We start from the raw sequence: 27,523 nt of genomic DNA on the forward strand, positions 1-27,523 counted from the left end.
CAGTGCTCCTGTGCCTATTAGTTTAGAGGTCATCAGACATTTAGTTTGGCCCCTCTAGGCTCTCTTCCAGCCTGCCCAGTCTGTGCCCGCCTCACCCCCGCCCCCCCCCCCCCCCCCCCCCCCCCCCCCCCCCCCCCCCCCATCGTGACTGTCTCCTCTGACTGGAATGGCCTCCCTCCATCTCTCTGCGGCGCCCGAACCCTTCCTGTCCTCAGCACGGGCCCTTCAACACCAGCTGTCCCCGGGGGGCCTGCTCATGCTCATGCTGGGCCTAGAACAGTCCTTCCTTCCTCCAACTGCCTTCAGGTTTCTGGCTCCCCTTTTTGGTGTCTCTTGTCCTCTCTCTCCCTAGGGACAGATCTTTCTCCAGTTGGAGTGAAGATTCTGGAAGAGAGAAACTGGTATCCCCCACCCCCACCACATAACTATTTGTGAAGGAGTGGGTTTGTGTTTGTTATCAAGGTGACACCCAGGTAGGCAGCACTGGGCAGAGGGCAGGAACCCGGTTTCCAGCTTTGTCACGGAGCAGGTGTGTGACCTCAGGCAAATCACTCTGGCCCCTGGGCCTTCATTTCCTTATCTCCAGAGACGGAGAGCAACTCTCATTCCGGGCCGGAAGAGGTCTCTGCTAAAGACAGAGCCGACCAGCCCCAGGGAGATGGGGGGAGGGGAAATGAGTTCATCAGGAACCTGGGGAGGACCTGGGGTGTGTGAAAATCAAACCACCTTGCTTCCTTTGATGGGAGGTTAGGGAAAGGCCTGGCCTGAGCTTCCCATGTGAAAACGAATGAGCTGGTGAGGCTCAAGCCCAGTACAGATGAGGAAGGTGTAAGATCTCCTGGAAGGCTCTGGTCCTTCTCACTCACCCAGGGCTTCTCAGCCTCAGTGCTGGGTGCTGCCAGACATCTCGGACTCGGTGATTCTTGCGGGGGGGGGGCGGCTGCCCTGTGCGCTCCGTGATGTTTCACAGCACCCCTTGCCTCTACCTTCTCCCCAGTCGTGACAACCGAAATATCTCCAAACATTGCCAAATGCCTGGGACGGGGGGGAGGGAACGGGCAGTTGAGACGACTGGAGTTAAATCCAGCAACAAGTAATTTTTTTTTTTTTAGCATCTACTAAATATGCACCTAGGCCTGTGATATATTCTCTGATGACAGGTCTGGTTTGGAATGAGAGCTTTCACATGAAGAACAGTTAAGGAAATTCTAACTGCAGTGTGAGGGGGAGGGGGGGAAGGGGGCACCCTCGAAGGCCCCAGGACAGTTGATCCCTGGATCTCAGGGAGGGGACCCTGGTGGAGGGAGGAGGGGAAGGCATTTGGGGCGAGGGGAGCGGCCTGAGCCAACACACAAGGGCAGGCACAGACAGGGCCCCTTTGCAACATCAAACCTCCTCTGGCTGCTTTGGGTGGGGGGCGTGTTTTGGGGGAGCAGTGGGAGGAGGGTTAAATAAATATTATTCCTGGTGTGTTTGGTCGTGGAACACTGGGTCTAATCAGGAAGCCTGTTTCTATAAATTTAAATATCAGGCTCTCAGAAATCCTCCCGGGACCCTCCCCTCCCTGGACCCCACATTCTGCTTGCTGGGGCTGGGGTCATATCAGGGGTCGTTAGAAGAAGGTCTGGGGGCCCACTCCTGACTGCTTGGAAACCCTCCTTATCCTGTAACTTTTTCTCCGCAGGTGGTAAACCCAAAAAAGAAAATGAAGAAAAAGAAATACGTGAATTCTGGCACCGTGAGTGGCGCCCCCACCCCCCGCCCCCGTGCAGCCAGGCGTAGGCATCCTGAGGTCCCAGCTAGGCCCGGTGTCAGGAGTTGCGTGGCTTGAGCCGAGTGTGGGAACCAGACCCAGGGTGTTGGGGGTGGAGGGGGTGGGGCCGATGGAGCAACAGCCCTGGGGGAGATAGTAGATGCAGATGGTAGATGGTGGAGGCCATAGCACAGGTGCTGTGACAAGGAATGAGAAAGCCCAGAGAGAGATTCCCATGGGGACTTCCTGCAGAAAGAAAGCGGAGAAGGAGGAGAGGCCCTTCCTCTGGGAAACTCCCCACCCAGGGGCTCGGTCACAGGTAGTTTCCTTGAGGGGCAGACATTGGTATCCCCTTGTCGTAAAAGAGGAAACCGAGGCTGCAGGCAGGGAAGTGACCCGCCCAAGGTCGCAGAGGCAGAAAGTCACAACCGAGGCCATAGCCAGACATGGCGGGCAGCGCAGCAGTCACATTGAAGGCTGCCAGCTGGCACCTCCCCTGTTGACCACGACTGTCCAAGGATCACACTAGCCGCGCAGCTTCTGGGGGCTGAGCTTCAAGACATGTATGCGTTCATCCAACAAATATTTACTGAGCGCAGTCATGTTCTAGGCCTGAGGGAGACAGCTGGGGACAGACAGACTCAAATCTCTGCCGTCCTGGTACTTGTATTTTAATGGGGGAAACAGAAAACAAATGTATGCATACATATACCTGGATTTGTCTGGTGCTTATGAGTGCCATGGGAAAAAGTATACAAAGGTAAAAAAGGTTGGGGAATGCCAGAGACAAAACGACTACTTTATATTGAGTAGTTAAGGAAAATTTTGCTCTGAGAAGGTGATATTAGAGCAGAGATTCAAAGAAGGGGAGGGAGCAAGGATTGAGGATATTGGGGAAAGAGACTTCTACCTGTAGGGACCAGCATGTGCAAAGGTCCTGAGGTGGAGCCCATGGTGCATTTCTAGAACAAGGCAGTGTCTTTGCCCTGCAAATATATTCAGATTTGTAACCTTCGTGTCCCTCTGTCCTGTAGATGTCCACAGCCCCACCTGCGAATGCAGCCACGCTTAGTCATTAGAGTTAAGCAAACTGCAACTCCAGACCCAGAAGAAGTCTCCAGTCAGGGAGCGCTAGGATTCCCCTGAGGAAACTTATTTTCTCCATCTGTAAAATGGGGTGAATAAATCATTCCCTATCCTGCTCACTGCACTGCGTGGCTGTGACAGACAGATGGAGACGCAGGCCCGCAAACTGCAAAGTACTCTGCTCCTTCAAAGGGGACTGACTGTAACTATTTCTCAGTCAGGAGGATATCGGAGTAGTATTTCCTTTGTCCAAAGCTGCAGTGTGTCTGCTACATACTGTGAGCATTTGGGGCAGGATCATTTTTGATGTCCCAGGACCTCCCTGCACATTGTGGGGTGCTTAGCACCCCTGTTCTCAGCCCATGGCTACCAGTACAGCCCCAGGCATTGACAGAGCCCAGAACTTTCCCACACATTCCCATGCCCCTAGGGGAGGCAGCGCCTTCCCCAGCTGGGAAGTCTCCTATGTCCAGCTAAAAAAAAAAGTTTCAAAACCGTTGATCTCGTTTCATTTTCTTAGAGATAAGGACACTGAGGCTCAGAGAGGGGACGTGATTTGCCTTGGGTCAGTCTTCACCATAACACATCAGTCAGGGTCCAGGATGCTTATCAAAATGCACGAGCCCAGTCCAGGTCTCTGGGGTCCCATTTCAGGAGGCCTAGGCTTGGGCTGGGGACCTGTGTCTAGAGCTTCTCCTACCTTCCTCACCGGGTGCAGAATCTTCTGGGGGATCTTGCTAATCCACCAAGAATCTGCGTGTCTGCATTTCTAAGCAGCATCAAGGTGCTCCTGCCACCGCTGCTGGTCCCGGGACCACACTCTGAGCAGTCCTGGGTGAATCCATATGGTCAGGCGGTTAGGGAACTGCTTCATCCCAGAGCCTTGTTGGGGGGCAGTGGGGTTCAACCCCGGCTGTAAGTTAGACTTGTGAGAGGAGCTAAAAAAAAAAAAAACAAACAGATCCCGGGCCAGAGCCCTAGGTGACTGGTTTGGGGGTCCTCGCCCAGGCTGTAAGACGATCATCGGTCATGTCGTGACCACTGGTCAGGGCAGAGGCCCCTGGCACGGTCCGCTCCTAGCAAAAGGAGGCTTTGTCTGTCCAGGTGCCTAACACCACAACCGCAGCCGGTCCGGGTCTCCGAGGCCCAGCTCAGCACCCACAGACCCTCCCGTGATTTGGACCAATGTCAAGCCGAAGCCCTCCCTCCCTGACCTGTCCAGAGAGTTGACCTTGAGAGCAGAATCTGCACCAGTAGGGGCTTCCCCAAAGTCTAGGGTAGAGATCTCTGACACAGGTAAAAGGTCCCCTGCCCCAGTCTTGCCTCATTTAATTGGTTTTGGCAGCCAGGCTTTCACTTGTCTCGTGATCCCAAATCCCTTATCATAGTGAGCTGCCAGGGAGCTGCCTGTCTTGGCAGAGTGGATGCCGGAGCCGCCAGAAGGAACAGGTCAAAAGACATCTGCTCTGGGGGGGTGGGTGGGGGCAAGTCTGTTACCTCCTGGGAAAGACGGGCTGCGCTGGAGGGTCTCTGGTCTGGGAAGGCAGAGATCAAGAGACACCAGAGGGGATGAGTTGGGACAAGTAAGGTTTCAGATAAGCACAGACCAGAGAGGGATGCTTTAGGTCGGTAGTTAGCAGGACACGGAAGCGCGGAGCTTGTGCGCGTCGGCAGGTTTTTAGGCCCGTGTCAGGGAGACCCCCTCGCCTCCCATGCTCCATGTCGGTATCCACTTAGGGGAGACGTGTGCTCTTGGCTTTGAGCCCCTGTGCTGCAGTGACAGAGACAGGGCCCTCCCAGGATGCAGTTTGGTATCAAGGTCGAGAGTGCAGGCTCTGGAGTCAGACAGACCTGGGCCTGTCACGTCCTGGGCAGATTGCATGACCTCTTTGAAGCCACTTGATCCCATTTCATTGCCACATGTCCTAGGGTCGGTGTGGGTGCCGTGTGCAGTGGAGTATGCAAGACTGGCTGGCACCGCGTGCTCCCTCCGCCCTCAGTGAACTGTCCCCCCCCAGCCCTAGGCTCCTGGCTGACCAAGCTCCCTTTTGTTTTCAAGGTCACGCTGCTTTCCTTTGCGGTGGAGTCCGAGTGCACGTTTCTTGACTACATCAAAGGAGGGTGAGAAGGGATCCAGCCCCCGTTTCTTTGGCTCTGGGGAGAGGAAGGGGGCCCCACGCATCTCCATGAACAGCTCTAGCCCCGCACTGGCCTCTTTGAGGCCCTGGACGTAGCCTGTGAGCCCTGAGCAAACTCCCATTTCCGGCCTCGGACAACTCGCCCAGAGCTGTGCATGTCCCCGGATCCTGAGAGGCTAGGGGGCAGGGGGGTGCTTCAAGCTGTGGAGGCCAGCCTGGGTCACATCAGGTCCCCTTGCAGGGATGGGACCTGCAGGCGGTAGGGACTCCATGGCAAAGAGAACTAAGGGCTTAGGGAGGTGGTGAGAGCGCTGGACTAGGAGTCAGGAGGCCCCGGCTCTAGGCCCTTCTTAGCCACTTGCTAATTTGCACGTTCCCATGGGCAGGTCGCTTTCCCTCCCCACACATCAGCTTCCTCCTCTGTACACATAGAGGCTGGAATGAAGTGAAGTCTTAGGGTCCTTCCTTCTCTGAGCTTCTGATGCCCGGTCTGTCAGGGGTGCGGGGCAATGATTAACCTGCCCAGTGTCATCAGGGACGTATAAAGGGCAGGAGGCATCAGGGGATGGTCCTAGGGCCAGCAGGTGGTCAGACACGAGTTTAGGGGGCAGAAAGGGGGTGTCATACAGGCCAAGGCAGGCAGGGGAGCCGGGAGGCTCCAGCCAACAGCTCGTGGAAACAGAGTCTGACTCCACGGTGAGGTTCGAGTGCTCCCTGCCCCACAGGTGCCCGGCCAGCCAGGGCGTGGGAAGCCGCGAGCCCGCAGGTACAGGCAGGTGAGTGACTACACCTGTCTGGAAAAAAGACAGGCAGGGCAGGTGCAAAGGCTCATCCCAGCCAAGCGGGCACTTGGCTGCCTGGCTCTGCAGGGCAGAGGGGGAAGTGAGGCCCTGGGAAGGCACACTTATCTCCCACAACACCACTCCCTGCCGCCTCGAAACTGGTTTCAAGGGTGCGAGCCGTCCTACCCACTGAGCACATACCTCCTGCGGTCACCCAGAGCCCCACCCCATCCCGCCCCTTCTCTGAGCCTACTCCAGACCCTGCCCTTTGCTCCCATCTCCCCATCAAAACTGCCCTGTCCTCTATGCCATTAAGCAGCCCCACACTTACATCCCATAGCACCTGCTAATTCTCAAGCAATCCACATCCTATTTATCCCTCTCATTTGCACAGTGCCCCCAATTTACAGAGCACAGCGGGCAGGGGAGGGTGATTATCTCCCATTTTACATAAGTTGCCCGAGGCCACACGAGCCCAGCCAGCCACATGGTTCCTCTGTCGCCACATGCCGCGTTTCTCCCATAGTAATGAATAATCCGGGCCCTGCCTGCCTCACAGCTACCTGGTGGCGTGTGATGCAGGTGGAGACAGCGGAGTTAAAGGGTTGGGTGCTGTGATAGTGTGATGGGGTGATGGCTCATAAGAAGGAGCCCTCAGAGGCCGGGCTTCTGCTCAACGCGGGTGCTGCTGGCTGCTCCCCGGCCCTCCCCCATACCTCCCTCCGCCCTCTCCAGAGACCCAGAGACCTGAGTGAGAGAACTGGCTCCAGGGAGCGAGAACTACGAACATGTCCAGACAGGCAGCCGATGGAGGCTTTTGTCTTGGGATCGTCTCCTCTCTGGCCTCCCTCTCCCGCCCACCTGGACCTGCCTTCTGCCCTGCTCTGCCCTCAGGCAGGAGAGACAAGCCTGCAGGGAGCCACTGTCCCCTAAATTGCCTGCTTTCCGGCCCCTTCCTTCCCTGAGTCATTTCAGAACTCAGAACAGGGGAAGGCCAGTTGAGGAATAAGGCTTGCCTCTCCCCTCACCCTTATTTGAAAGAGCCGGGCCGCCGGTGTCCCTCAGCCGTGGTCCCATAGACCAGAACAACCCTCCCGATGGTGACCCTGGGAGCAGAGCTCTTACCCTCCAAGTGGCTCCCTTCCTCTAACAAGGACACGATCTCTCTCTTCCTCAGTAAGACATGACCACAAACAGACGAATAGGGTAGGTCAACTGCTGTATCAGATAATCCTGTGACTTCAAGGCTTAGTACAAAGGCTTATTTTTCACTCATGGGGGGAGGGGGGGCAGGGATGGGTGGGGAGATACTCCACGCAGTCAGTTAGGGACCCAGGCCCCTGCCACCTTGCGGCTCCATCTCCCTCAGAGGGGGCAGACACAGGGAACGAGCGTGGGCTGGAACCATCTCTGGCCAGCAGATCCTGGTTTGGGTCTCCTGCTAACCATGTCCTTCATCCTTCTTGGGAGACGACGGTCCCATGAGCAGCAGCTCATCTGAGGTCAGGTGGGGAGAGGGCTTTGGCTTCTGAGAGGTGCCATGTGCTCACTGCAGATGGAGTGAGCCCTGCCTCATCTTATGTCACCCCACCTGGGGACTGTCAGAAGAGTGTCCCCAGCTGCGATCCCAGAACCCCCTCTTCAGATCCATCCATGGACGAGGGCAGGGAATGCCTGTCCAAGAAGCAGATGCTGGGGCCCCATCTCAGACCAACTGAACTGGCATCCTTTTGAGTGGGGCCCTGGGATGTTCTTTTTAAACAAATCCCCCCTAGAACCACAAGACTAGACTTCATCGGGGGCTCCCGTCTTGTCGGCTTTGTTCTGTCGGCATCTAGCACAGAGCCTAGAACAGCCAAACCCTCAGAAAGCTTCAAGCCTGAACCTGAATACTCAGAACCAAATTTTTTATTATGGAAAAATTCCAAATGCACGAGTAGAGAGAAGGTATAATGAGCCCCCAGGTACCCTTCACCCAGATTCAACAGTTACCAACTCTAGTCTTGTTACATGCAAGCTTCCTTTCACCCAGTTTTTTCTTTTATTTAAATGTTTATTTATTTTTCAGAGAAAGTGAGAGTGCAAGCAGGGGAGGGGCGGGGCGGGGATCTGAAAGAGGTTCCACATCAACAGCAGTGATCCCGATGTGGGCCTCGAGCTTACAAACTGGGAGATCATGACCCAAGCCGAGATCAGACCCTTGACCAATTGAGCCACCCAGGCACCCCTCATCCAATTATTTTGAAGCAAATCTCAGACATCATATTTCATTCCCTCAAATACTTCAGGATATAGCTCTAAAATATAAGGAGTCTCTTTTTTTATAAAAGAAATTAGATTTTATTTATTTATATATTTTTTTTAATGTTTATTTTTGAGAGAGAGAGAGCACAAGTGGAGGAGGGGCAGAGACAGAGAGGGAGACACAGAATCTGAAGCAGGCTGCAAGCTGTCGGGGCAGAGCCCGATGTGGGGTTCAAATCCACCAATCCGTGAAGCAGGATTGCTGCCCGCCCAGCTAACTCCCCTGCTGCTCTTCCTCTTTCAGGACCCAGATCAACTTCACGGTGGCCATCGATTTCACGGCCTCCAATGGTGAGTGGGGGGATGGGCAGAGGAGCTGGAGTGGGGCTGGGGCTGAAGAGGGGGAGCCGGGGCGGGGTGGGGGGCTTTTCAGAGCTGTGGTAGTTGGCGCTAGTGGGGAGCCAGGTCTCCCATATTCTCTGGCCTCATCCTCACCACAAAGGAGGTAAGGTACTTAGGCCTGGAGAGCCAAAGGTGTAATCAAGATGGCGAAGGTATATCCCCAGACTGGCCAATTAATCTGGGCCCTGGGCACAGCCTTGCCCGTGAGGACACCCAGTCTTCCTGCAGGGACAGGGCAGTGCTGCTCTGGGCCACAGAGAGTATGTGGAGAAACAGTGTTTCCTCGTGGGGCCAAAGCTCACATCCTCTGCGCAGCCCAGCTTTCAGGCCAGAGCAGAGCTCTATGGTCCCCAGGGAGGGCGGGAACCCCAGTTCCTACCCTTGCTCGGGCTGCCCCAGCTCCCTTCCCTCGTCTGACCTCCTCCGGGGTCGGGCTATGACCGAGTCTCCAGGCACCGTCAATGCCCAACTTTATACTGTTAGAAACTTCACCACCTTCCTTGGAGTCGGGGCCCCCATTAGCGGTGCTCAGTGCTCATTTCCGTGTCTGTCAGAAGGAGCCCAGGTCTCGGACTCCTCCGGTGGGCCCTCGTGTTCTACAGTGGAAGGAAGTCAGAGCTGGGAGGGGACTGTCATTCCAATGAGGGGGGTTCTAAGAACGCCAGTGACTCCTCACAACAGTCCCAGGAAGTGGGACTGTTATCCCCGCTCTACTCATGAGGAACTGAGGCCCAGAGATCAAGGAACCATCTGAGAGCACACAGCTAGCGCAGGTTGAGACAGGATCTATAGCTTGGCGGCCTCTGCTGGAGCCCGCCCCCCCTCATTAATAAATAAGTAAAATGTGGGCAATATCAGTGGTGACAAGGGCTATGGAGAAGACCTGAGCCAGGAAAAGGGGTAAGGAGCCTTGGCGGAGGCTATAATTTTCAGGAGGCTGGTCAGGAAGACCACACACCATGTCCACGTTTGTGGAGAAGTGTCCCAGAAGGAACCGCCATTTCAGAGGCCCTGAGGTGGGGGTGGTAAGGGGCCAGGCCTGAGTGGGTGATAGGAGGGGGTGGCGGGGGGGCCAGGAGGGAGGAAAGTGGAGGCCAGACCCTGTGGGCCCCCCGGGGTTGGGACTGAGGGTTTGGTTCTGGGCAGGATGGGAGCATTGGACCGTTTGGAGGCAGAGAAGAGGCATGGCCTCTGCATAATATTTTGAAGGTTTAGCAGCCGGGAGTTACTGAAGGATTGGAGGTGTGGCAAGAGAGAAAGAAAGGAGTCAGGGATAAAGAAATCCATGCAGGGGTGCCTTCGGACACCCCCCCCCCCGCATTCTGAGCCTGGGGTGCTTGGAGTGTGGAGGCCAGCACGTGTCCCTGTGTGCCGTATCGCAGGGAACCCCTCGCAGTCCACGTCCCTGCACTACATGAGCCCCTACCAGCTGAACGCCTACGCGCTGGCGCTGACTGCCGTCGGTGAGATCATCCAGCACTACGACAGCGACAAGATGTTCCCTGCCCTGGGCTTCGGGGCCAAGCTGCCCCCTGATGGAAGAGTGTCCCACGAGTTCCCGCTGGTAGGAGGTCCTGGGAGGACGGGCTGGGGGCCGGCCAGGCACGGGTTGTGGTCACAAGCCTGGGGCGAGGGGACACACGTGCAGCCCCTGCGGCGGGTGGGCTGCCCACTGTGTGTAGAGGGCCCGTAGCAGGGCCTCCAGAAGCCCACTCCCCAGCTGGCTCACGGCACCTCGTCTCCACGTCTGATGCCACCCGCAGTGGTGTCTGGCCTCCTTTCTCTAACAGGACCCAGGTAGAGGTGGGGTGGAGACAGGGTCAAACTACCCCCCACCCCAAGACCCCAGAAATAAGGGTAAAATGGGTGTGCGCTGGGTATGGGCAACTGCAGGTAATTCCAGGAACTCCCTGAGTCGGGGCTGAGATGGCAGACCTGTGGGATGATTTCCCAGGCCACCTCTTCTCCCTCCCTCCTGTGAGCTGGGGACGCTGGCTCGCTCTCCAGGCACAGGACAAGGGAGGACAGGTTCCCTGCTGGCCCTTCCGGAGCTGCTCAGCCCCTGCAGGCATTCTGGGATGTAGTGGTTTGCCCCGAGGGCCCCTGAGGGAAGCAGCCAACGCTCTCTCCTCTGGTTGGGGGAGGGGGGCTGTCTGAGCAGGTGCAGAGAGTGGGGCAAGGAGCGGGTTTGGACCCTGCTCACCCAGAGCATGTATTGCCCTGGGGGCTCCCTCCCCGCCCCCCCACCACCAGAAAAGAGTCTAGGAGATCCCGAACCTGCGGGCCTCCCCCTCCCTGGCTGTACGGCCCCCTGCAGAGCACCCGGCTGCCCTCCTTCCCACCCCTCCTCCCTCCCGAGCTCAGACTCCCTGTCCCGCTGCCGCCAGAACGGGAACCAGGAGAACCCTTCCTGCTGCGGGATCGACGGCATCCTGGAGGCCTACCACCACAGCCTGCGCACCGTGCAGCTCTACGGCCCCACCAACTTCGCCCCCGTGGTCACCCACGTGGCCAGGTGAGTGCCAGGGCCCCTAGACGCCCACCCCAACCTCTCACAAGCTTTCGTGTCCATGCCCGTCCTCTTGGGAAGGTGGGAGGGGGCGTCTCTTTCCATTGACCCGCCTTTCAGGGAGCCCTGACCCTAAAGAGACTCCCCTCCCCGAAAAGGCTAGTTCCCACCGAGGTGTTGAGGGGGAGGGGGCGGGGCACTGAGTGGGCCAGTCAGACAGCAGCCCCCCTGCCCCCTGCAGGACTGCGGCTGCGGTTCAGGATGGCTCCCAGTACTCGGTGCTGCTCATCATCACGGACGGGGTCATCTCGGACATGGCCCAGACCAAGGAGGCTATCGTCAATGTGAGCCGAGGGGTGGGGAGGGGGGGGTGGGGAGCATGCCATCCTGCTGCTTTAGAGAAACCCTTGGGAGGAGGCTTCCTGGGCAGTAGGGTTTGGGGGGGTGGAGGGGGTGCTGGCCAATGAAGGGTCCCACCGATGAGCTCTGTACCCACCCTAGATGGTCCACTCCCTTTAAACACCTGCGGCTCCCTTATTAACCTGTCTCAGGACTGCTGCCCAGACCCCAACCCAGCGTGGCCAGGGCCAAGTGGCAACCCAGAGTGGGGCAGGCCCAGGAATGGCCCCCTACTGGGTGGTCTACCTGTATAGGGGGCTCCCACCCAGCTGACACTCCTAATTGCCCACATTAAAATGTCCTGCTTGTTGGAGGCCCAGGGTGGAGCAGGGATGGGGGTATCTCATAGAAGCAGACGTGTGACCCATTTCCCCCTCTTGACCCTCTCTTCCTCTCTGGGGCCCCACCTTGGTTTCCCTTTGGCTGTGTCCTTCCCCCTCCCCGCCCTTCTGTGTGTCTGTGTGTCTCCATCCTTCTGTTCCATTTCTTCTCTTTCCTTCTGTCCTGTTGACCCACCCCTTTCTACCCTTTCCCATGATCTTCCTGTACCCAGGCTGCCAAACTGCCTATGTCCATCATCATCATTGGCGTGGGCCAGGCGGAGTTCGACGGTAAGTCCCTGTACCCCCCAGATATTTCCCCAGAGGCTTCAGGCCCTTGGGAATGACCCTTCCCCAAAGAGTGAGAGCTCATGGGTGGGTGTGACTGTCTGAGGGAGCACAGGGTGTCAGGGTGTGTTTGTTTGCACAGGGAAGGGTGTGTCAGGCTGTGCACCCACACCCTGGTCCCAAGGCTGTGGGGTGGAGGCCTGTCACTGCTCCCTCCTCCCACCCTGGGAGCTTGGGGAGGGTCGGGGAGCTGGAACTCGGGGCTGGAAGTCAGAGATTCACCTTGATGGGCTCCTCCTGTCTCCTGGCTTCAGTTTCCTCAGCCCCAACATGGGATCTGGTCAGATGGTCTCTGTCTTGGATTGGCCTGGGATTGGGGGACAAGTGCCACTGTCCTGCCAGGCCCAGGTGCCCCCATTAATCCCCCCCCCCCCATGCCTCCTCTCTCATAGCCATGGTGGAGCTGGATGGCGATGATGTGCGGATCTCCTCCCGGGGAAAGCTGGCGGAGCGGGACATTGTGCAGGTGAAGCCCAAATCCTGCCTGCTCCAAGGAAAATGCTAGAGCCCTCCAGCCAGGCTGGCCTTACACCCCCCTTTTAGAGACTCCTCCAGAAAGGGGCCCTGGAGGGAGCCCCAGAGTGGCCTGGCCACCAGAGAAGGGAGCAGGACTCAGTCCTTGGGTCACCCTTCTCCCCCAGCCGGACCCCCCTCTCTCACCCTGAAGGTTGCCCTGAGCAGCCTGCTCTGCCCACGCTCTCCCTGAGCCCCCAGGTCTCCTGGCCTCCTGCAAAGTGCTTACACTTGACATTTGCACTTTCCATTGTCTTCTGTGGGCTGCCTTCCCAGTGAGATGGGGAACCGCCTGAAGGGGAGGGTGGGGGAGGTGTCTGTAGCGCACTGCCGCCCTCTGGGACCGACCAAGCTCGCTCGGTTAATGGTTAATTGCAGCCGCGTCTCAACATCCCATGGAAGATGGCAGGTGTCATGAGCAGACAGGTCTTTGTCCTCAGGGTGTCCCTGCCCCGTCAAGCCTCAGAAAGCACCTTAGTAAGCGCTTCTGTCTGTGAATCTCCTGCAGACTGAGTTCCTAGTGTTTCCGAGATTGGGAATAAAAACCGACATTCTCCAGAAACCCCGGATTAAAAAAAAAAAAAAAAAAAAAGATGGGATGGAGGAGGAGGTCATTCCAGGGGTAGAGACCAAAGATAGGAGGCTGGGCATCAGAGCTGGGGCAATCTGGGAGGGGCTCCCCTTGTATAGAAAGGCCTAGAGCCAGGAGTGAGCTGAGGCACTCGAGGGGTTGGGGGTGGCTCCAGTGGCCTGGGAGGAAGCCAGAGGGGCCTGACTTTAGGTATCCACCCAGAGAGGGAAGAGGAGAGGCAGAGCCAAAGAAAGAGAGGCTGGGGGAGATGGGAAGGCCCGCTTTTAGAAGCCAGGGGATTCACACGGTATTTCCTGAGTACCAGCTAAGTGCCTGTGCTTGGCAGCAGAACTTCAAAGATGAAGTGCTTTTGCTTGGTGGTGTTCCAGGCTGGGCACTGTGCTCAGTACATGTGAGAACAGGGGCTGCCACGGAGAGGGCTTGAGTGCGGGGGGGGGGCGGGGGGCGGGCAGAGGCTGAGGAGGGATGGGAGCAGGCCCCAGGCCTGAAGGTGTGGGGCTTGTGGTCCAGCCCGAGGCCCTGCATGAGCCTGCCTTCCCTCTGGCCAGTTCGTGCCCTTCAGGGACTATGTGGACCGCACTGGCAACCACGTGCTGAGCATGGCGCGCCTGGCCCGCGACGTGCTGGCCGAGATCCCGGACCAGCTGGTGTCCTACATGAAGTCACAGGGCATCCGCCCCCGCCCCCCACCCGCAGCTCCAGAGCCTTCGCCCCCACAGTCCCCGGCCCGCACGCCCCCTGCTTCCCCTCTGCACACACACATCTGAGGGCGATTCCCTGCCACAGGCCGGGGGCTGGGGCCCAGGGAGGCAGGTGGAGGGTGGAAGTAGAAGGTGGAAGTATAGGCAGGGTCGCCAGACCCCCTGGCAACTTGCCCTGCCCAGCCTTTGTAATGGGTGTGCCTGGAGGCCTGCAGGGGGCGGGACCTCTGAAGGCACCTGTCTAATTTCCTAGCCTTAGGGCCCAACCTGGGGAATTGGAGGGTTCAGATGGCGGAGGTGATATTCTGGGCCCCCGCCCTTCTCATTTCCCCCTGGTCCCCAGTTCTGGCCCAGCCAGGAAGGTGTTAACAATCGGGAGAATTGAGGTTCCCCCTCGGCCCACTGGCCCACACCGGGGCAGTCCCATCCTGAAGCCTGGGCTGGGCCTTCCTCCTCCTGCGTGTCTGTTTCTGTGCCTGGCCCTGCCCTCCTATCCCGGCATCCGTCCCGTCCATCCCTATTCCCCGTGACCCCTGTGAGCTGATGGGTTCGCAGGATGCCTGAGCACGTGACCCCTCCCAGGGACGCCTGCATGCTACGGGGGCCCTGCAGACCCACGCAGGGGAGGCGGTGAGGGTCGGCCGTAGCCCACATGGTGGGCTGGGAATGGAGGCCTTTCAGGCACAGGGTCCCTTCTGGTGCCTCTCAAGCCCAGAAGGACACTGGTTTTAGATCCACAGATCCGCAGGCCTTTCCTGGGTGAAGACCCACGGGCACCTCTCAGCCGACCCCCCACCCCAGGCATCCCCTCCTCCTGCCGGAGCTACCCAGGGCCCTGGAGGCCAGGCCTCTGCCCCCTCCCCCACCCCGGGAGGCCTTGGACGAAGCAGTCCAGCCCCCGCACTCCCACACTGCCCCTCTGACCCACGGGGATAGGAGATAGGAGTCCTGAGTTCCAGCCCTGCCTGCAGCCGCTGCCTGTGGGAACCCCAGCAAGGCCCCCCGGCCTCCCGGGTCTCCGTTCCCACATCTGTAAGGCAAGAGGGTTGGCCAGAGGGTCCCAGGTGTCCCTTCGGCTCTGCTGTCCTGAGAGTCCATTCACGCCATCCTCAGCTTCCCCCATCCCACTCCTTGGCAGGGCGACCCCTTACTCCAGGCCGTCTTGGCCCTTAGGGTCCCCCTGTTCCCATCCGGTCACCCCAGATCCACCAGCCCCGGGCTCTGGTGTCTGAGCCCAAGCTCCTGCCCCTGCTGTGGGGAAGGTGAGACGGGTGAGCTCACCCCGGGCCCAGCCAGCTGCCCGGCCTTTGCCCGCATGGGGAGCGGGTCATGCATGCCAGCCCCTCCTGCAGCATGGGGCGCCTCAGCCCACTGCACATCCCCACCCCCCACGGGGACCCCAGCCCCCCGCCCTGTCTGCTGCCCAGCACCGCTCCCCTCCCCGTCATGCATGATGGTGGTGTTTCTACACTGTCTGGTCCCGTGCCCGTCTCTGAGACAGTCTCTGTGTGGAATTTGCCTTAAACTGGAGTAAATTTGGTTCTTTTACTAGAGTTTCTTGTTTTCCTTTCTTCTGTGAAAAATAGCAAATACATTGCTGTTTGACAGAGCCCAGCTTCTCCTCTCGGTCTTTCTTCCGTTCTTATGTTTAATGAAGATTTACTGAACATCTACTAGGCACCAGGATCTGTGCTGGGCACTGAGGATCCAGCAGTGAACAAAACACAGGGCCTGTCTCCACATGGAGCTTACAACAAGCACACAAATAAGACAGGGGAAACCAGTCAGCACATACACAGATAGGTAGATATCTTTGTTTCATGCGGTGATACAAGTTACAAAGACAAATAACAGAAAATAAGGGGCTAGAGAGGGACAGGCGATACTTCAATGAGGTGGTCAGGGAGGGCGTCTCTGAGGAGGTGAAGGCTGAGATGAGCCCTAAGGAAATGAGAGAAGGAGGCATGATGGTATCCAAGGCAAGAGGGCTCCAAGTAGCAGAAACAGCAAGTGCAAAGGCCCTGAGGTAGGAGCATACTTGGTGTGATGGACGCAGGGAGGCTTGTGTGGGTGGAGCTGCATTAAGAGGGGAGATAGTTCAGAAGAGGAGATGGGGTGGTGGTGGTGAAGAATCCAGAATGCATAGGGCCTTGTAGGCCATGGTCGGGGCTTCAGTGTCACTCTTGAGTGAAATGGAGCCAGTGAGAGAGGTGAGTAACCTGATCAGATTATTCTCAAAAACAGGTGGCTCCCCTTATTACATTTGATCACCCACTGACTCATCCCGCAAGTGTTTCCCGAGCCCAGGCGCCAGGCCCTGCTTAAGTTTGGAGACACTGACTCACACAGTTGTACCCTCCGAGCACAACCCGTGCCCTGGAGCACAAGCAAGGGCATCCTACAGCTCTGGGTTACCACTGCCAAGCCAGTGTGTTGGGGGGGAGGGGGGGCTGGGGTCTGTGGGCACCAGAGGGGGCGCTCCCGGCACAGCCTGGACAGCTCCCATGGACCACGTGCCCAGGACGCGTTACTGCCCCTGTTATGGGGGACCATTCTCCTTTGCAGGATTATTGTGCAGACAGACTGGGGGACCTGTGGATACACACACATGAAGCGTGTGACATGCACAGGGTGCACTGTAGGAGCGCAGCCAACCCCACCTCTCTCTTCCATGTCGCTCTTCGTAGATCAATCCCTGAGGCCATCAGAGCCCAGGATTGCAGGGAAAGGGGACTTCCACCCTCCTCTGGGCAAGCTCACTCTCAGGTTAGCCCTCCAGCCAGCCATTCCCAGTCTGCACATCACAAGGAATTTGGTACTAATTATACCAAAGTTTGGGGCTTATTTACTTCTTATGATTTTATAGTAAATTAGAGCTGATTCATGGCTGTCCCTATAATTAGGTCCCCCTCTGACTTGCATTCCGATACGCTTGGAGTGGGAACCGGGTGGGGTCATAGCTTGGGAAGATGGAAGTTCCCATAACCAGTGACCCATTTTGCCTCACCTTGGACGTCTGTGGGAAAGCATCAAACGGAGATGCCTGCCTGGCAGGGGAATCAAGTCTCCGGGCCACTGCCCAAGGGGCCAAAGGGAAGTGCATCTTTACTGCACTTGACACTGGAGCTTCTCTCCTGGGTTATTTTGCAAGGTGTGTTCCAGGAAACACTGGTTCTCCAGTATTGAATTTGGGGAACTGCCTACTCTGAGCCCCTCTCAGCAAATCCCAGTGGCCTTTGGGGCATTCAAGGCTCTGATAAGTCCTGCAGCAAAGAGACCAGTTTAACTTGGTCCAACCCAATGTTTCCAAAGCTTTTTGACCATGGAGTCAGTGTGTGTGTGTGTGTGTGTGTGTGTGTGTGTGTGTGTGTGTGTTTAGCTGTAACACTGTTACCAAGTAGAAAATGTTGAACATTCTGTCTTGGGGCTTTAAGTAGAGACAACCCTCCTTGTTCCCCCACTAACACAGAAGTCTGAGGCCTGCCACCGGGAGGCCAGAGGCAGGGCATGGAGTTTGGGAGCTTCTCAGAGGAGGTTGGGTAGGAGAGGTGGGGACCTTCAGTTTCTCTGGAGAGCAAAAGAAAACCACAGAGAAGAAAGGAGGGCACTGAGAAATTCATGGCACAAAGGTTGACTTTGTGTTCTCTTGTCGGGTTGAGAGATTGTGTGATGGATCTAGGAGAGGGCAGGCCCCTGGAAGGTTCTCCTGGCCTCGGCTCCCACCCAGGATGCAGCTGGCTCCCCTCCTCACCCCCCTTACTCCACAGGACTTCAGGATCAAGGACCCCGGACGGTCATTCCCCGGGTCATTCCTCTAAACACTGCTCTGCCTTTGGAAGTGACCTCTTGTCTGCTCACCTTGAATGCCCCTGAACAATAAAATAAAATGAAGATGCTAATAATCGCGATGACTGACACTCGCACGCACTTAGGAAAGAGCAGGTGTTCTTCTGAGCACTTTCTATGTGTTATGTGTGTCTTCACAACCACCCTACGAAGAAGGTACTACCACCATCCCACTTCCTAGATGAGAAAATGGAGCCATAGAGAGGTTAAGGGTCTTGTGCAAGGTCATACCCCTAGGAAGTAGTAGAGCCTACAGGCATCTGAGTCCCCAGGTGGAATGAGAGCATCAACCTAGTTGCCATTTTAGTAGCTGTGTCACCTTTGCTGGGCCACCTGCTGTCTCTGGATCTCAGGCTCCCCACTGGGAGAATGGAGGGGACAGGCTCTAACGTCACTAAGGGCCTTCCCACCTCTCTTGACTTTCCGCGTTCCCATCAGCCTACCTTCTCAGACCCTCGGCAGACCTCATAGGCCTCCTGAGGCCAGGCTAGATGCTCTCCATCACCATACCAGCCCCTCCTGCATCCCCAGGGTGCCTGGCTGCCGTTGGCCTGCAGAAGAGGTCCCTGAGCCCTTCCCGGAAGGGGCGGGAGAGGTAGAAGCAGAGCACAGGGCTGACGGCACAGTTGGAGTAAGCCAGGATGGTGCAGAGGCTGGATGCCACGAAAGCCACGGGCGTGGCAGGCAGGCCACCCACGGCTGCCATGTAGCCCAGCACGGAGCAGGGCCCCCACATCAGCACGAAGACCACCAGCACCACAAGGATGAGCCCTGTGTTCTCCTGGTGCTCCCGGACGCTCTCCCCACCGGGGCCACGAGGCCGTGTCCACAGGAGCCAGCCCACGTGGCTAAAAGAGCAGCCCAGCCCCAGCATGCAGGGCAGGAAGGCCAGGGCGCCCAGCAAGCTGAAGTAGCAGGAAGCCTGGGCGGGGCTCAGGAGCAAGAGGCAGGCCGGGGCCCCCACGGCCCCCACGGCCCCCTCCTCCACTACCACTCTCTGGAACAGCCAGTTAGGCAATGACGCCGTGAGGCCCAGGCCCCACATGGCCCCACAGAGCAGCAGGCGGGCGCCCCGGCCGGATGGCAGGGCCACGTCAGGCCAGGCCACTGCCACGTGGCGCAGAAGAGCCGTAGCCACCATGCTGTAGAAGGTACAGAACATGGTGGCGTTGTTGGTGGCCTGGCTGGCGGTGCAGACAAAGGGGCCCAGCCACCAGTCGGGCTGCAGGAAGCTCAGCAGTAGCACGGGCACGACACAAGCCAGGAAGAGCAGGTCAGACAGCGTGATGTTCACCATGAGGCTGTTGGTCAGGGCGAGGAGCGGACGGGGGGCGCCTGAGGCCCGGCCCGCCACCAGCAGCATGAGCCCGTTGGCCGGCAGCCCCGCCAGCAGGATGAGGCCGCAGACCCCGGCGAAGATGAGGCGGAGCAGTCGCTCAGGGGGCGCTGCAAGCCCGGACGTGAACGTGGCATTGGGCTCCGGCCTAGGCTCCATTCTCCTGCTCCAGACACATGAGGACAGTGTAGAAACCGGCCAGAGGGCCGCCGCCCTCCTTCCCTGTTGAGCGCCCCCCTTTCACAGACCCCTGCGTCCAGTGGGCGCCCTTGGCATGCATCAGTCCCTCGAGACCTCACAACACCCCGATGGGATAGGCTCGGACAACACGGTGCGTTCAAATCCCGACTCGGCTACTTTGTAACTCCATAACTTTGGGAAGTTACCTAGTGTTTCCCTACCTCAGTTTCCTCAACTGTAAAGAAGTAAGGAAATAAAATAAAACTGATGTCACCAGTAACTGTTACAACTGTTCATTTTCCTCTTTTTTAACCTTCTTTATTTCTAAAGTTTCTGCAGGGATGGGGCACCCGGGTGGCTCAGTCGGTTAAGCATCCGACTCTTGGTTTCGGCACAGGTCATGATCTCACAGTTCTTGAGTTCAAGCCCCACATCGGGCTGAGCACTGACAGCATGGAGCCTCCTTGAGATTCTCTCTCTCCCTCTCTCTCTGCCTCTCCCCCATTCAGCCACTCTCTCTCTCTCTCTTTCTCAAAATAAATAAATAAACATTAAAAATATAAATAAATAAAATTTCTAAAGGGAGTGCAAAATGAATTTGGGGTGCGTGTGCACACACACACACATGCACATATATATTTTTAAACAAAACCTTGCCTGCCGGGGAAATAAGCAGATTTTAATTTGAGGCTCAAGTAAGAAAGTGGATATGCAAGGGCTTTGAGAAGGTGTGAAGCCCCTGCTGGTGGCTCCCAAGCTTGTCTGTACGTGGGGGTCACCAGAGGAGTTTCAAAAATACCAATGCATGGGTCACAGTGACGTGATTTCACTGGTCTGGGCTTTGGGATTTCTGAAAGATTCCAGACGACTCCGTGGGGCAGACCGGCTGGGGAACGACCACACTTCTATGGCTGTGCTGGTTACCTGGTGAGGGTGGGGGAGCATGGCTCCCCAGCGGTCGGATCGGTTCACCCTCACTGCGTCCTACATGCCCAGGACATGGGAGCCCCCAAGGCCAGGCTGGGAAACGGAGTCCGCCCAGGGGGCCACGGTCTACACCCGCCACCCCACGGATCGGGCCAGGATCCCTAGCTTTCTTGGGAAGAGACTTGCCCCTTCACTCAATAAATAAGTGTTCCCTGAGTATTTACCTTGAGCCAGGTTCTAGGGATCCAGCAGCAAAGGTGATAGCTCCCCAGAGCCCTGATTCGAGTTTTTGTCCATTTTCTCCTACACTGGGGCAGGGGAGTCTACAGAGGCGCCTCGCTAGCTGACTCAGAGCCTGGGCGGGGCGGGGGGTCCCCTGAGCCCCTCCGGCAGAGCCCTGCCTGGGGGACTTGCTTGGTCTCTGGAGCGTGAGGGCAGCTGGGAAGAGACCTCAGGGGGCCCGCGTGAATTCCGCCTCCAACACCGCTCCACTCATGGTCTCAGGCTCCTTCCAGGGACTGCAGGGGGAGGAGCCGAGGGACCAGCCCCAGCTCCTCCCTACCCTGTCCTCCTTTCTTATTTCCTTCACCTGGCCCAGGCCTGCTGCCAGTGACAGAAGTGGAGAGGAGGGGAGGGAAAGAAAGGGTCCAGGCCCCAGCCCCGGCTCCACCTAAGCATCCGTACCTTCTGATAAGAGGCTCCGGGACTTCATGACGAAGCTCATGGCTGCCAGAGCCTGGGTTCAAAACCCACTGCCCCACCCTCCAACTGTGTGGCTGCGGACTCACCCTCTACGCCTCACTTCCCTTAGCTGCGAAGTGGGGGCAAGCACAAGCCCCTCTCGTAGGGCTGATGGGGGGGTTGAACGGGGTGATAGGAGCGAAGTGCTCTGAACGGTGCCTGGCGCGAAGCAGGAGCTTTGCACATGATGCCTGTTCTGTTCCTGAGCACCCTCAGCTCCAAGAAGCTCTCCTCCCTGACACCTCTGTCCACACTCCATTTTGTCCCCCGCCCCACCCTCCCCTTCTCGCTCCACATCCTGAGCCCTGTCAGCCCAGTCCCACCCGCCTTTTCTCTTTAAAACAATTTTTAAAAATGTTTATTTTTGAGAGGAAGAGGCAGAGTGTGAGCAGGGGAGGAGCAGAGAGAGAGGGAGACACAGAATCTGAGGCAGGCTCCAGGCTCCAGGCTGTCAGCACAGAGCCCGACGCGGGGCTCAGACTCACGGACCGTGAGATCTTGACCTGAGCTGAAGTCGGATGCTTCACCCACTAAGGCACCCAGGCGCCCTCACCCTCCTTTTCCTAACCAGCCTCAAGCTAAGGTGTGACCTGCGCCTGCTTGGCTGACATGCCCCGAGAACTCACCACTTGCCTGGAAGTTCACTCTGAAATCTACCTCGCGCCCCTCCTGCTGCTCTCCTTACCTGCCTCGCGCTGCTCTGAGGTCCCTGCGTGTGCTGAGTCGGAGCCCTCCGACACCAGGAAAGGCTGGCGGCCCTTCCACAGCTCCACTCTGCACCTAGCCAGCGAAAGCCAAGAGAAGGTTCTGGGCAGGTGGGTGGTCCCTTGGAGCACTCCCTCCCTCCCCCACCCCCACCACTGGGGAACAAGAGCTGGCTGCCTGCAGCGGGGGCAGAGCTGAGATGGAAGGGACAGGCCCGGGGGCTATTTCTGTGCAGGGTCCCCCAGAGGACAGGGGCTCTATCCGCTCTAGCGGCCCCCCCCCAGGAATCACACCCTGCTTGCCTGCCTCATTAACTCGCTGGCCTACCGGAGAGAGATGTCGGTGCCTGCCAGGTCCCCACACCCCAGAGAGAGCCATTAGCAACAGCAAGACCTGGCTCCCACCCTCACCCGGGCCTGGCATCACTCACTGCAGCCCGCCTTTCCCTGTCTGGCTGTCTGTCTTGGAACCTACTAGAGCCTAGAAACTGCTCAGCGCAGGGAGAAGCCTGTGGGCTGACAGAGAGGATCCAGGAAGAGAGAAGGCTTTGGGGGTAAGAACGAATCAGTTCACAAATGATCACAAAATCATCCTACATATTTTCTAGAGATTGAATGGGGTCCATTAAGGGCATCAGATCCAATCTCTGGTGGCTTCTGATGCCTCAGTCTTTTGCCTCTTGCCAAGTGTCACCCAACTGCCACTTGTATGCCCCTAATGACAAGTGCTCACTGCTGCAGAGGCATCCCTTTCAGAAGTGAGCAGAGGGATAGGGGCCAGGATCGGAGCCTGATTCCACCTGTAGGCAAGCTCTGTCTTCCACCTGCCGCCCTCCCTTCCTCTCCTGCAGTCTCTTGCTCTGTGCCTCTTTCTCTTTCTTTTTTAAAATGTTTTATTTATTTCTGAGAGAGAGAGACAGTGTGAGCAGGGGAGGGTCAGAGAGAGAGGGAAATACAGAATCCGAAGCAGGCTCCAGACTCTGAGCTGGCTGTCAGCACAGAGCCCAACGCGGGGCTTGAACCCACGAGCCGTGAGATCATGACCTGAGCCGAAGTCAGACGCTTAACCGACTGAGCCACCCAGGCGCCCCTGTGCCTCTTTCTCTTGAATGGTCTCTGCTGGTCTCCCCCACGGAAGCGGGGTTGCCTCTGATTCAGCTGGGGAATTCCCCAGGACGGAAGCACCACAAAGTCATCATCACACATCCTGCATCCTTCCCACGCGGGCCTGCAGGACGTGGTGGGCACCACTGCAGTTAACAGGAAGATGACGGGGACACCAATGGCGGCAAACATATGTGACGGGAGATAGTCCCACACTGAGGGGCCGTCTCCCTGAGATTCTCCAAGGAAGCCCCTTAAGGGCACGGAAGACCACAGCCCGGGTGGCTGTACCTTTCAGGAGGCAAATGCTATGCAGTTCTGGGAATTCCTACAAAAGCTCCAAAGAGGAGCCCACGAGTGACACGCACCTGGTCTCTGCTGTCCCCCGGGCCCAGCCACGCCCCAGCTGGACCTCGAGAGCCCAGAGACCGACACCTGAGGGCAGAGAGCTGCACCAGACGACCTCTTGGCATTAGAGCAGGTGATCCTTGAATACAACCCCTTAGAGAGCGTCTTGGGGGAAGGGAGTGGGGCTGCGGCTCAGGAAGGCGGGAGGAACGGGCCTTATCAGGGGCCCTCAGAACATTGCTCTTTTCTCCAGAATTGGATTCTGCCCGGAAGAGACTTCATGCTTGCAAACAGCGGTGCACGGGACAAGGTTCGCCAGCTGTGGCGGGCACGGAACAGGGGGACTGCCTGAATATTTTGTCATTAACAGGCTGTATCCATTAGTAATCAGCCTCAAAGCAAGCTCTCCGGGAAGTTTCTTGCCCTCTCCTTAGCGCTCATGTTTATTTTTGATGATATAAAGAGTACCGAGTCGCTGCAGATCTGGAAATACAAATACGTACAAAAAGGGAAATAACACCTCCACACATTCACCCTGCAATTTTACCACCCAGAGATGTGTGGCCAGCAACGCAGTGTGTTTTCGTTCCTTCATTTTTCTAGACTTTTCCTTTCTGTAAAAAGTTTTCGCCGCCACCACCACCAGCGCCTCAGCAAAATCCTTTTCAGAGCGCAAAGGGCAGCGTTAGTGCAGCCCTTCCCTGGGATCCGAGGCCTAACCTGAGGACCGTTTTCCTGAACTGAGCTGGCCGTGTCTGTCGTTGCTGTGTCCAGACAGGGGGGACAGGAGCCGAGGAGCAGGAGACCCACGGGGTGCCGTCTGGTCCCGGCCACAAGGTCAGAAGCAGCACCCAGCTCTCTTCGGTGGCCTCTTGGGCGTCACCTCCACCAGCGCATCCTTCTGGAGGTCCTCCTGCATCTTGAGTGACCTGTGTGATGACGCCAAACATCAGTCCTCTGTCTCACCTTCCAGGGGCAGTGGGGAGGGGGGGCCTGCGGGTGCAGCTGTGGGGTTGGGGGATGGCCCCCCCTGAGATCTCTCCCCCACCCCCACGCTCTGCTCTTGTCCTGCTTTCCACATGTCGCCAGAAAAATGGGGCTACAGAGACTTTTGCCCCCTGTCTCTTTCCTGGCATTCTTTCCAGGCCGCTGTGTCCAGGCTCTGTGCAAGGGACTCCGAATAGGACAGCGAAGCCAGCCCGTCCTCGCCTTGAGTAGTAAGGGAGACAGAGGAGAAGCGGCTGTCGGAACCCAGGAATGGGGAAGCACGCAGAGGGAGCTCACACCGGGTTCTCGAGGGATTGGGGAGACAGGAGGCAGTGTCAGAAGTGAGACCCAGCAGCGTACACGGGTTCCCTAGCTGCAAAGGGGAACAGGGGGCAACAGCTCGGCGTCAAAAGAGAGCTGGGGATTGGGGAAATCAAGGCAGCTCATTTGTCCATTCGTTCGCCCAGCGTGTGCTCACTGTGCGGGGACCACAGCGCCAGCTCACAAAGCCTGATGGCTGAAGGGCCAGAAAGAAGCCTTGTAGACAACAGGGGACCTGGGAGCTGTGTTCAGGAACCCGGGCTTTTGTTCTCCAGCAGAGGGGGAAGCCGTTGAGCCGTTTGGGGTCAGAGACATCACAGTGTGGTCTCAGACAGTGTGCGTGTAGTTTCGCAAGCTTGCCCGGCTGCTTTGTCAGAGAAGTGGCTTCCAGATCATCCGGTCTGGTACCCCGTCTGCCTTACCTATTTCATTCATTTATAGGGCACTTCCTGTGTGCGGAGGGAGGGGCAGAACCAAACAGGCTCGGCCCTGCCCTCCTGGAGGTAGGGTCAAGTTCAGGAGGCAGACGGCAGCAAGGAAACAGACCAATGCATGTGTAATTACAGTTTGTCAGGAAGGGTTTTTTTAAGTTTGTGTATTTTGAGAGAGACCAAGAGAGCGCAAGCGGGGGAGCAGAAGGGACACAGAGAGAGGGAGAGGAAGAGAATCCCAAGCCGGCTCCACATATCAGCGCAGAACCCCATATGGGGCTTGAACTCACGAACTGTGCCATAACCTGAGCCGAAATCAAGAGTTGGGCGCTTAACTGACTGAGTCACTCAGGCGCCCCAAGAAGGGCTTCAAAAGACACAAACAGAGGGCAGGGGTCCAGCATAATGGGGGGGATGGAGAGCAGTCAGGGAGGGTCCCCTCCCCTAGCCCCTGAACAGCTGGAGCTGAGTGAGTGCACACGTGGGCATGTGGACACACGCACACAGGGGAGACAGCGCTGGAGATGATGAAAACCGTCGCGAGGCATCTGGATTTTATTCTAAATCTAGTGGAAGTTACTAGAAGGTTAGGAGCAGGAGAGTGACTCTCTCTTTCCCACCACACTGCACAGAGGAGAAAGCCCAGGCTCAGAGCGGGCACGTGAGACTTTCAGGAGGTGATGCAGTCAATGGGGCTGGTAGCGCTGGAGTCGGACTCTCTGCACAGTGCTCTCTGTCCTTTCCCAGAGGGTGAGCCCTGTGCTTTCACGGTCCTTCCTCAGGGCGGGCCTTCCCTTCCCTCAGGAGGGGTCTGAGGCTGCCCAGGGGACTGTGGGTGGCAAGTAGCAGGGTGGCACTCACCGGGCCAGGTTCACCATGGGCTCCAGGATGTTGTGACCTAGGGCGGCGCTGCACTCCCCAAAGGAGACTCCCAGTTCCTGCAGACAGATGGGGTGTGGGTGCCCTGGGGGAGCCCACTGATGGCCGACCCCCCACCCGAGCCTTGGCCATCAGAGTCCCCTCCAGTACGGCCCTAGGCCAACCTCATCAAGTGAGGCAGCCCTTTCTCTGCACGGCCCCTGGTCCCAGCCTGGGCCCTGCCCACTGGCCCTCCAACCTAGCCAGCCATCTCGAAGATACTACCCCGGAAATGTTCCGCGGCCCACAGAGCAATGGCGGAAAGCATGTGTCCCAGCGTGGAGAAATGTCCTTGGGGACATGTTTTAAAAATGTTTATTTATTTATTTTTGAGAGAGAGAGAGCACAAGCAGGAGAGGGGCAGAGACAGACACACATAGAATGTGAAGCGGGCACCAGGCTCTGAGCTGTCAGCCCAGGGGTCCAAACCAGGAAACGGCAAGGTCACGACCTGAGCTAAAATCAGACGCTCAACCAACTGAGCCACCCAGGCGCCCCCCCAGCCCCACCCAGGGACATTTTAAACCCTTAGTTCTGTGGGAGTTTTTTATTTCAAAAATATCCAATGGGGGAAATACTGGAAAATACAGCCTTCAAAAAGGGTCAGTGCAGGGGCGCCTGGGTGGCTCAGTCTATTGGTCGTCTGACTTCGGCTCAGGTCATGATCTCGTGGTTCGTGAGTTCAAGCCCCACGTCGGGCTCTGTGATGTCCTCACAGAGCCCAGTTGGGATCCTCCCTCCCCTTCTCTCTCTGCCCTTCCCCTGCTCACACTCTCTCAAAAATGAAGAAACATTTTTTAAAAAGTATAGGTGCAAACTACAAGCCACTCCTGTTAGCATTTGATATATATCTTTCCGCTCTGTTTTACGTAACCCTCTGACTGGGGGTAGGGTGGGCTAAATGTCATCGTACTGTTAGATCAAACTATATGCAATGGCTAGTTGGGCGGGCCCCAGTCAAGTATCAGCAACCTCGCCAGATTCAGAAGAGCAGCTGTTCTGACTTCGCGTTGTATGGTAAGCATTTCCTCCACACCCTCAAACATTTTTCTGGGCCAGGATTCTTAATGGCAAATGCTAGCCTTTCCCATGAACCTCCGCGATTTGACCACCACCCGCTGCCAAATGTCTGTTCTTATAAATAATACTGTAAAAAACATCCTCACATAAACATTCTTGATTATACATTATACGCGGGTATCCATTATACTATTCTCTTAGGGATTATTATTCCTGATTCTTTCCTTAGGATAAATTGCTAGACGAGGAATTACCATGTCAAAGAGATGAGCCACTACATTTAAGAGGGAAAAATTCCCGCCAACCAGGAGCCATAGTGATGACCTCATGATTATGAGAAATGAGAAGGGGAAGGAAATACAACGTGGAAATGCCAAGAGGGGTAGTAGCAGAGGTGGGGCAAGGGGTGGGTTCTTTTCCCCTTCTTTATTATTCTCCAGAGTTTCTGGAATGTGGTCAAGTTCTATTCGTAAATAAATAGTATTCACTGTCTGGTGGTGGGGCTTTTGATGCCATCTTGCCGGGGAAGAATTTGAGTCTTAAGATAGAATAAATTAGAAGGAATGTTATGTTAATTAGAGACCAGAGAGAAAATTAAGATTTGATTGGGAATTCTAAGTGAAGCTTTTAAAACCTTTCTTTACTCTGAAGATATTTTTATATAGGTCAGAACGTTGTGTGGGGAACTGCTGGTTCCACGTGAGGGTCAATGTCATGCCCACCAGTACAGCCTCATGTTTGGGCCGAAGGACAGGGTGGGCCAGAGACAGGCTGACCTGGCCTCCGGCAGGGCAGGGGCGGGAACGGGCCATGGGTCCTTCTCAGTTAGCCGGGCCAGGGTGGCCCGTTCCCGGACCTCCAGTCCAGGCTGGG

General features: G+C 57.0%; 3 protein-coding genes across 10 annotated transcripts in view; 1 reads left to right on the forward strand and 2 right to left on the reverse strand.

The window, feature by feature from the left end:
• CPNE5 (copine 5) overlaps window positions 1–15,340 on the forward strand; it is a 92,043-nt gene extending 76,703 nt beyond the window's left edge. For 5 of the 6 annotated variants that reach the window (XM_039235331.1, XM_039235332.1, XM_039235334.1 and 2 more), the window contains 9 exons: window positions 1,685–1,738; window positions 4,899–4,960; window positions 8,308–8,354; window positions 9,788–9,969; window positions 10,793–10,920; window positions 11,156–11,258; window positions 11,867–11,924; window positions 12,374–12,447; window positions 13,635–15,340. In XM_039235331.1, the coding sequence (XP_039091262.1) occupies window positions 1,685–1,738; window positions 4,899–4,960; window positions 8,308–8,354; window positions 9,788–9,969; window positions 10,793–10,920; window positions 11,156–11,258; window positions 11,867–11,924; window positions 12,374–12,447; window positions 13,635–13,853 (927 nt within the window). In that variant the 3' untranslated portion in view covers window positions 13,854–15,340. Of the gene's footprint in view, window positions 1–1,684; window positions 1,739–4,898; window positions 4,961–5,725; window positions 5,754–8,307; window positions 8,355–9,787; window positions 9,970–10,792; window positions 10,921–11,155; window positions 11,259–11,866; window positions 11,925–12,373; window positions 12,448–13,634 lie in introns of those variants that run through there. The other variant, XM_039235335.1, reaches the window with a different exon arrangement.
• A 2,780-nt stretch (window positions 15,341–18,120) lies between these two features.
• LOC120233815 (galanin receptor type 1-like) lies at window positions 18,121–20,800 on the reverse strand. The gene is made up of 3 exons (XM_039235289.1): window positions 20,761–20,800; window positions 20,301–20,313; window positions 18,121–19,132 (listed from the first exon to the last, which is right to left on the reverse strand). The coding sequence occupies exons 1-3, from the start codon at window positions 20,798–20,800 to the stop codon at window positions 18,121–18,123; spliced, it is 1,065 nt and encodes a 354-aa protein (XP_039091220.1).
• Window positions 20,801–23,411: 2,611 nt separating this feature from the next.
• Window positions 23,412–27,523, reverse strand: part of RAB44 (RAB44, member RAS oncogene family) — a 37,333-nt gene continuing 33,221 nt past the window's right edge. For 2 of the 3 annotated variants that reach the window (XM_039235313.1, XM_039235310.1), the window contains exons 14-15: window positions 25,574–25,650; window positions 23,714–23,902 (exon numbers count right to left, since the gene is read on the reverse strand). In XM_039235313.1, the coding sequence (XP_039091244.1) occupies window positions 23,812–23,902; window positions 25,574–25,650 (168 nt within the window). In that variant the 3' untranslated portion in view covers window positions 23,714–23,811. Of the gene's footprint in view, window positions 23,903–25,573; window positions 25,651–27,523 lie in introns of all 3 variants that reach the window. The other variant, XM_039235311.1, reaches the window with a different exon arrangement.

The sequence above is a fragment of the Hyaena hyaena genome, unplaced genomic scaffold (assembly GCF_003009895.1).
Source record: "Hyaena hyaena isolate Hyena2069 unplaced genomic scaffold, ASM300989v1 scaffold_96, whole genome shotgun sequence".
In the NCBI taxonomy this organism is placed as follows: domain Eukaryota; kingdom Metazoa; phylum Chordata; class Mammalia; order Carnivora; family Hyaenidae; genus Hyaena; species Hyaena hyaena.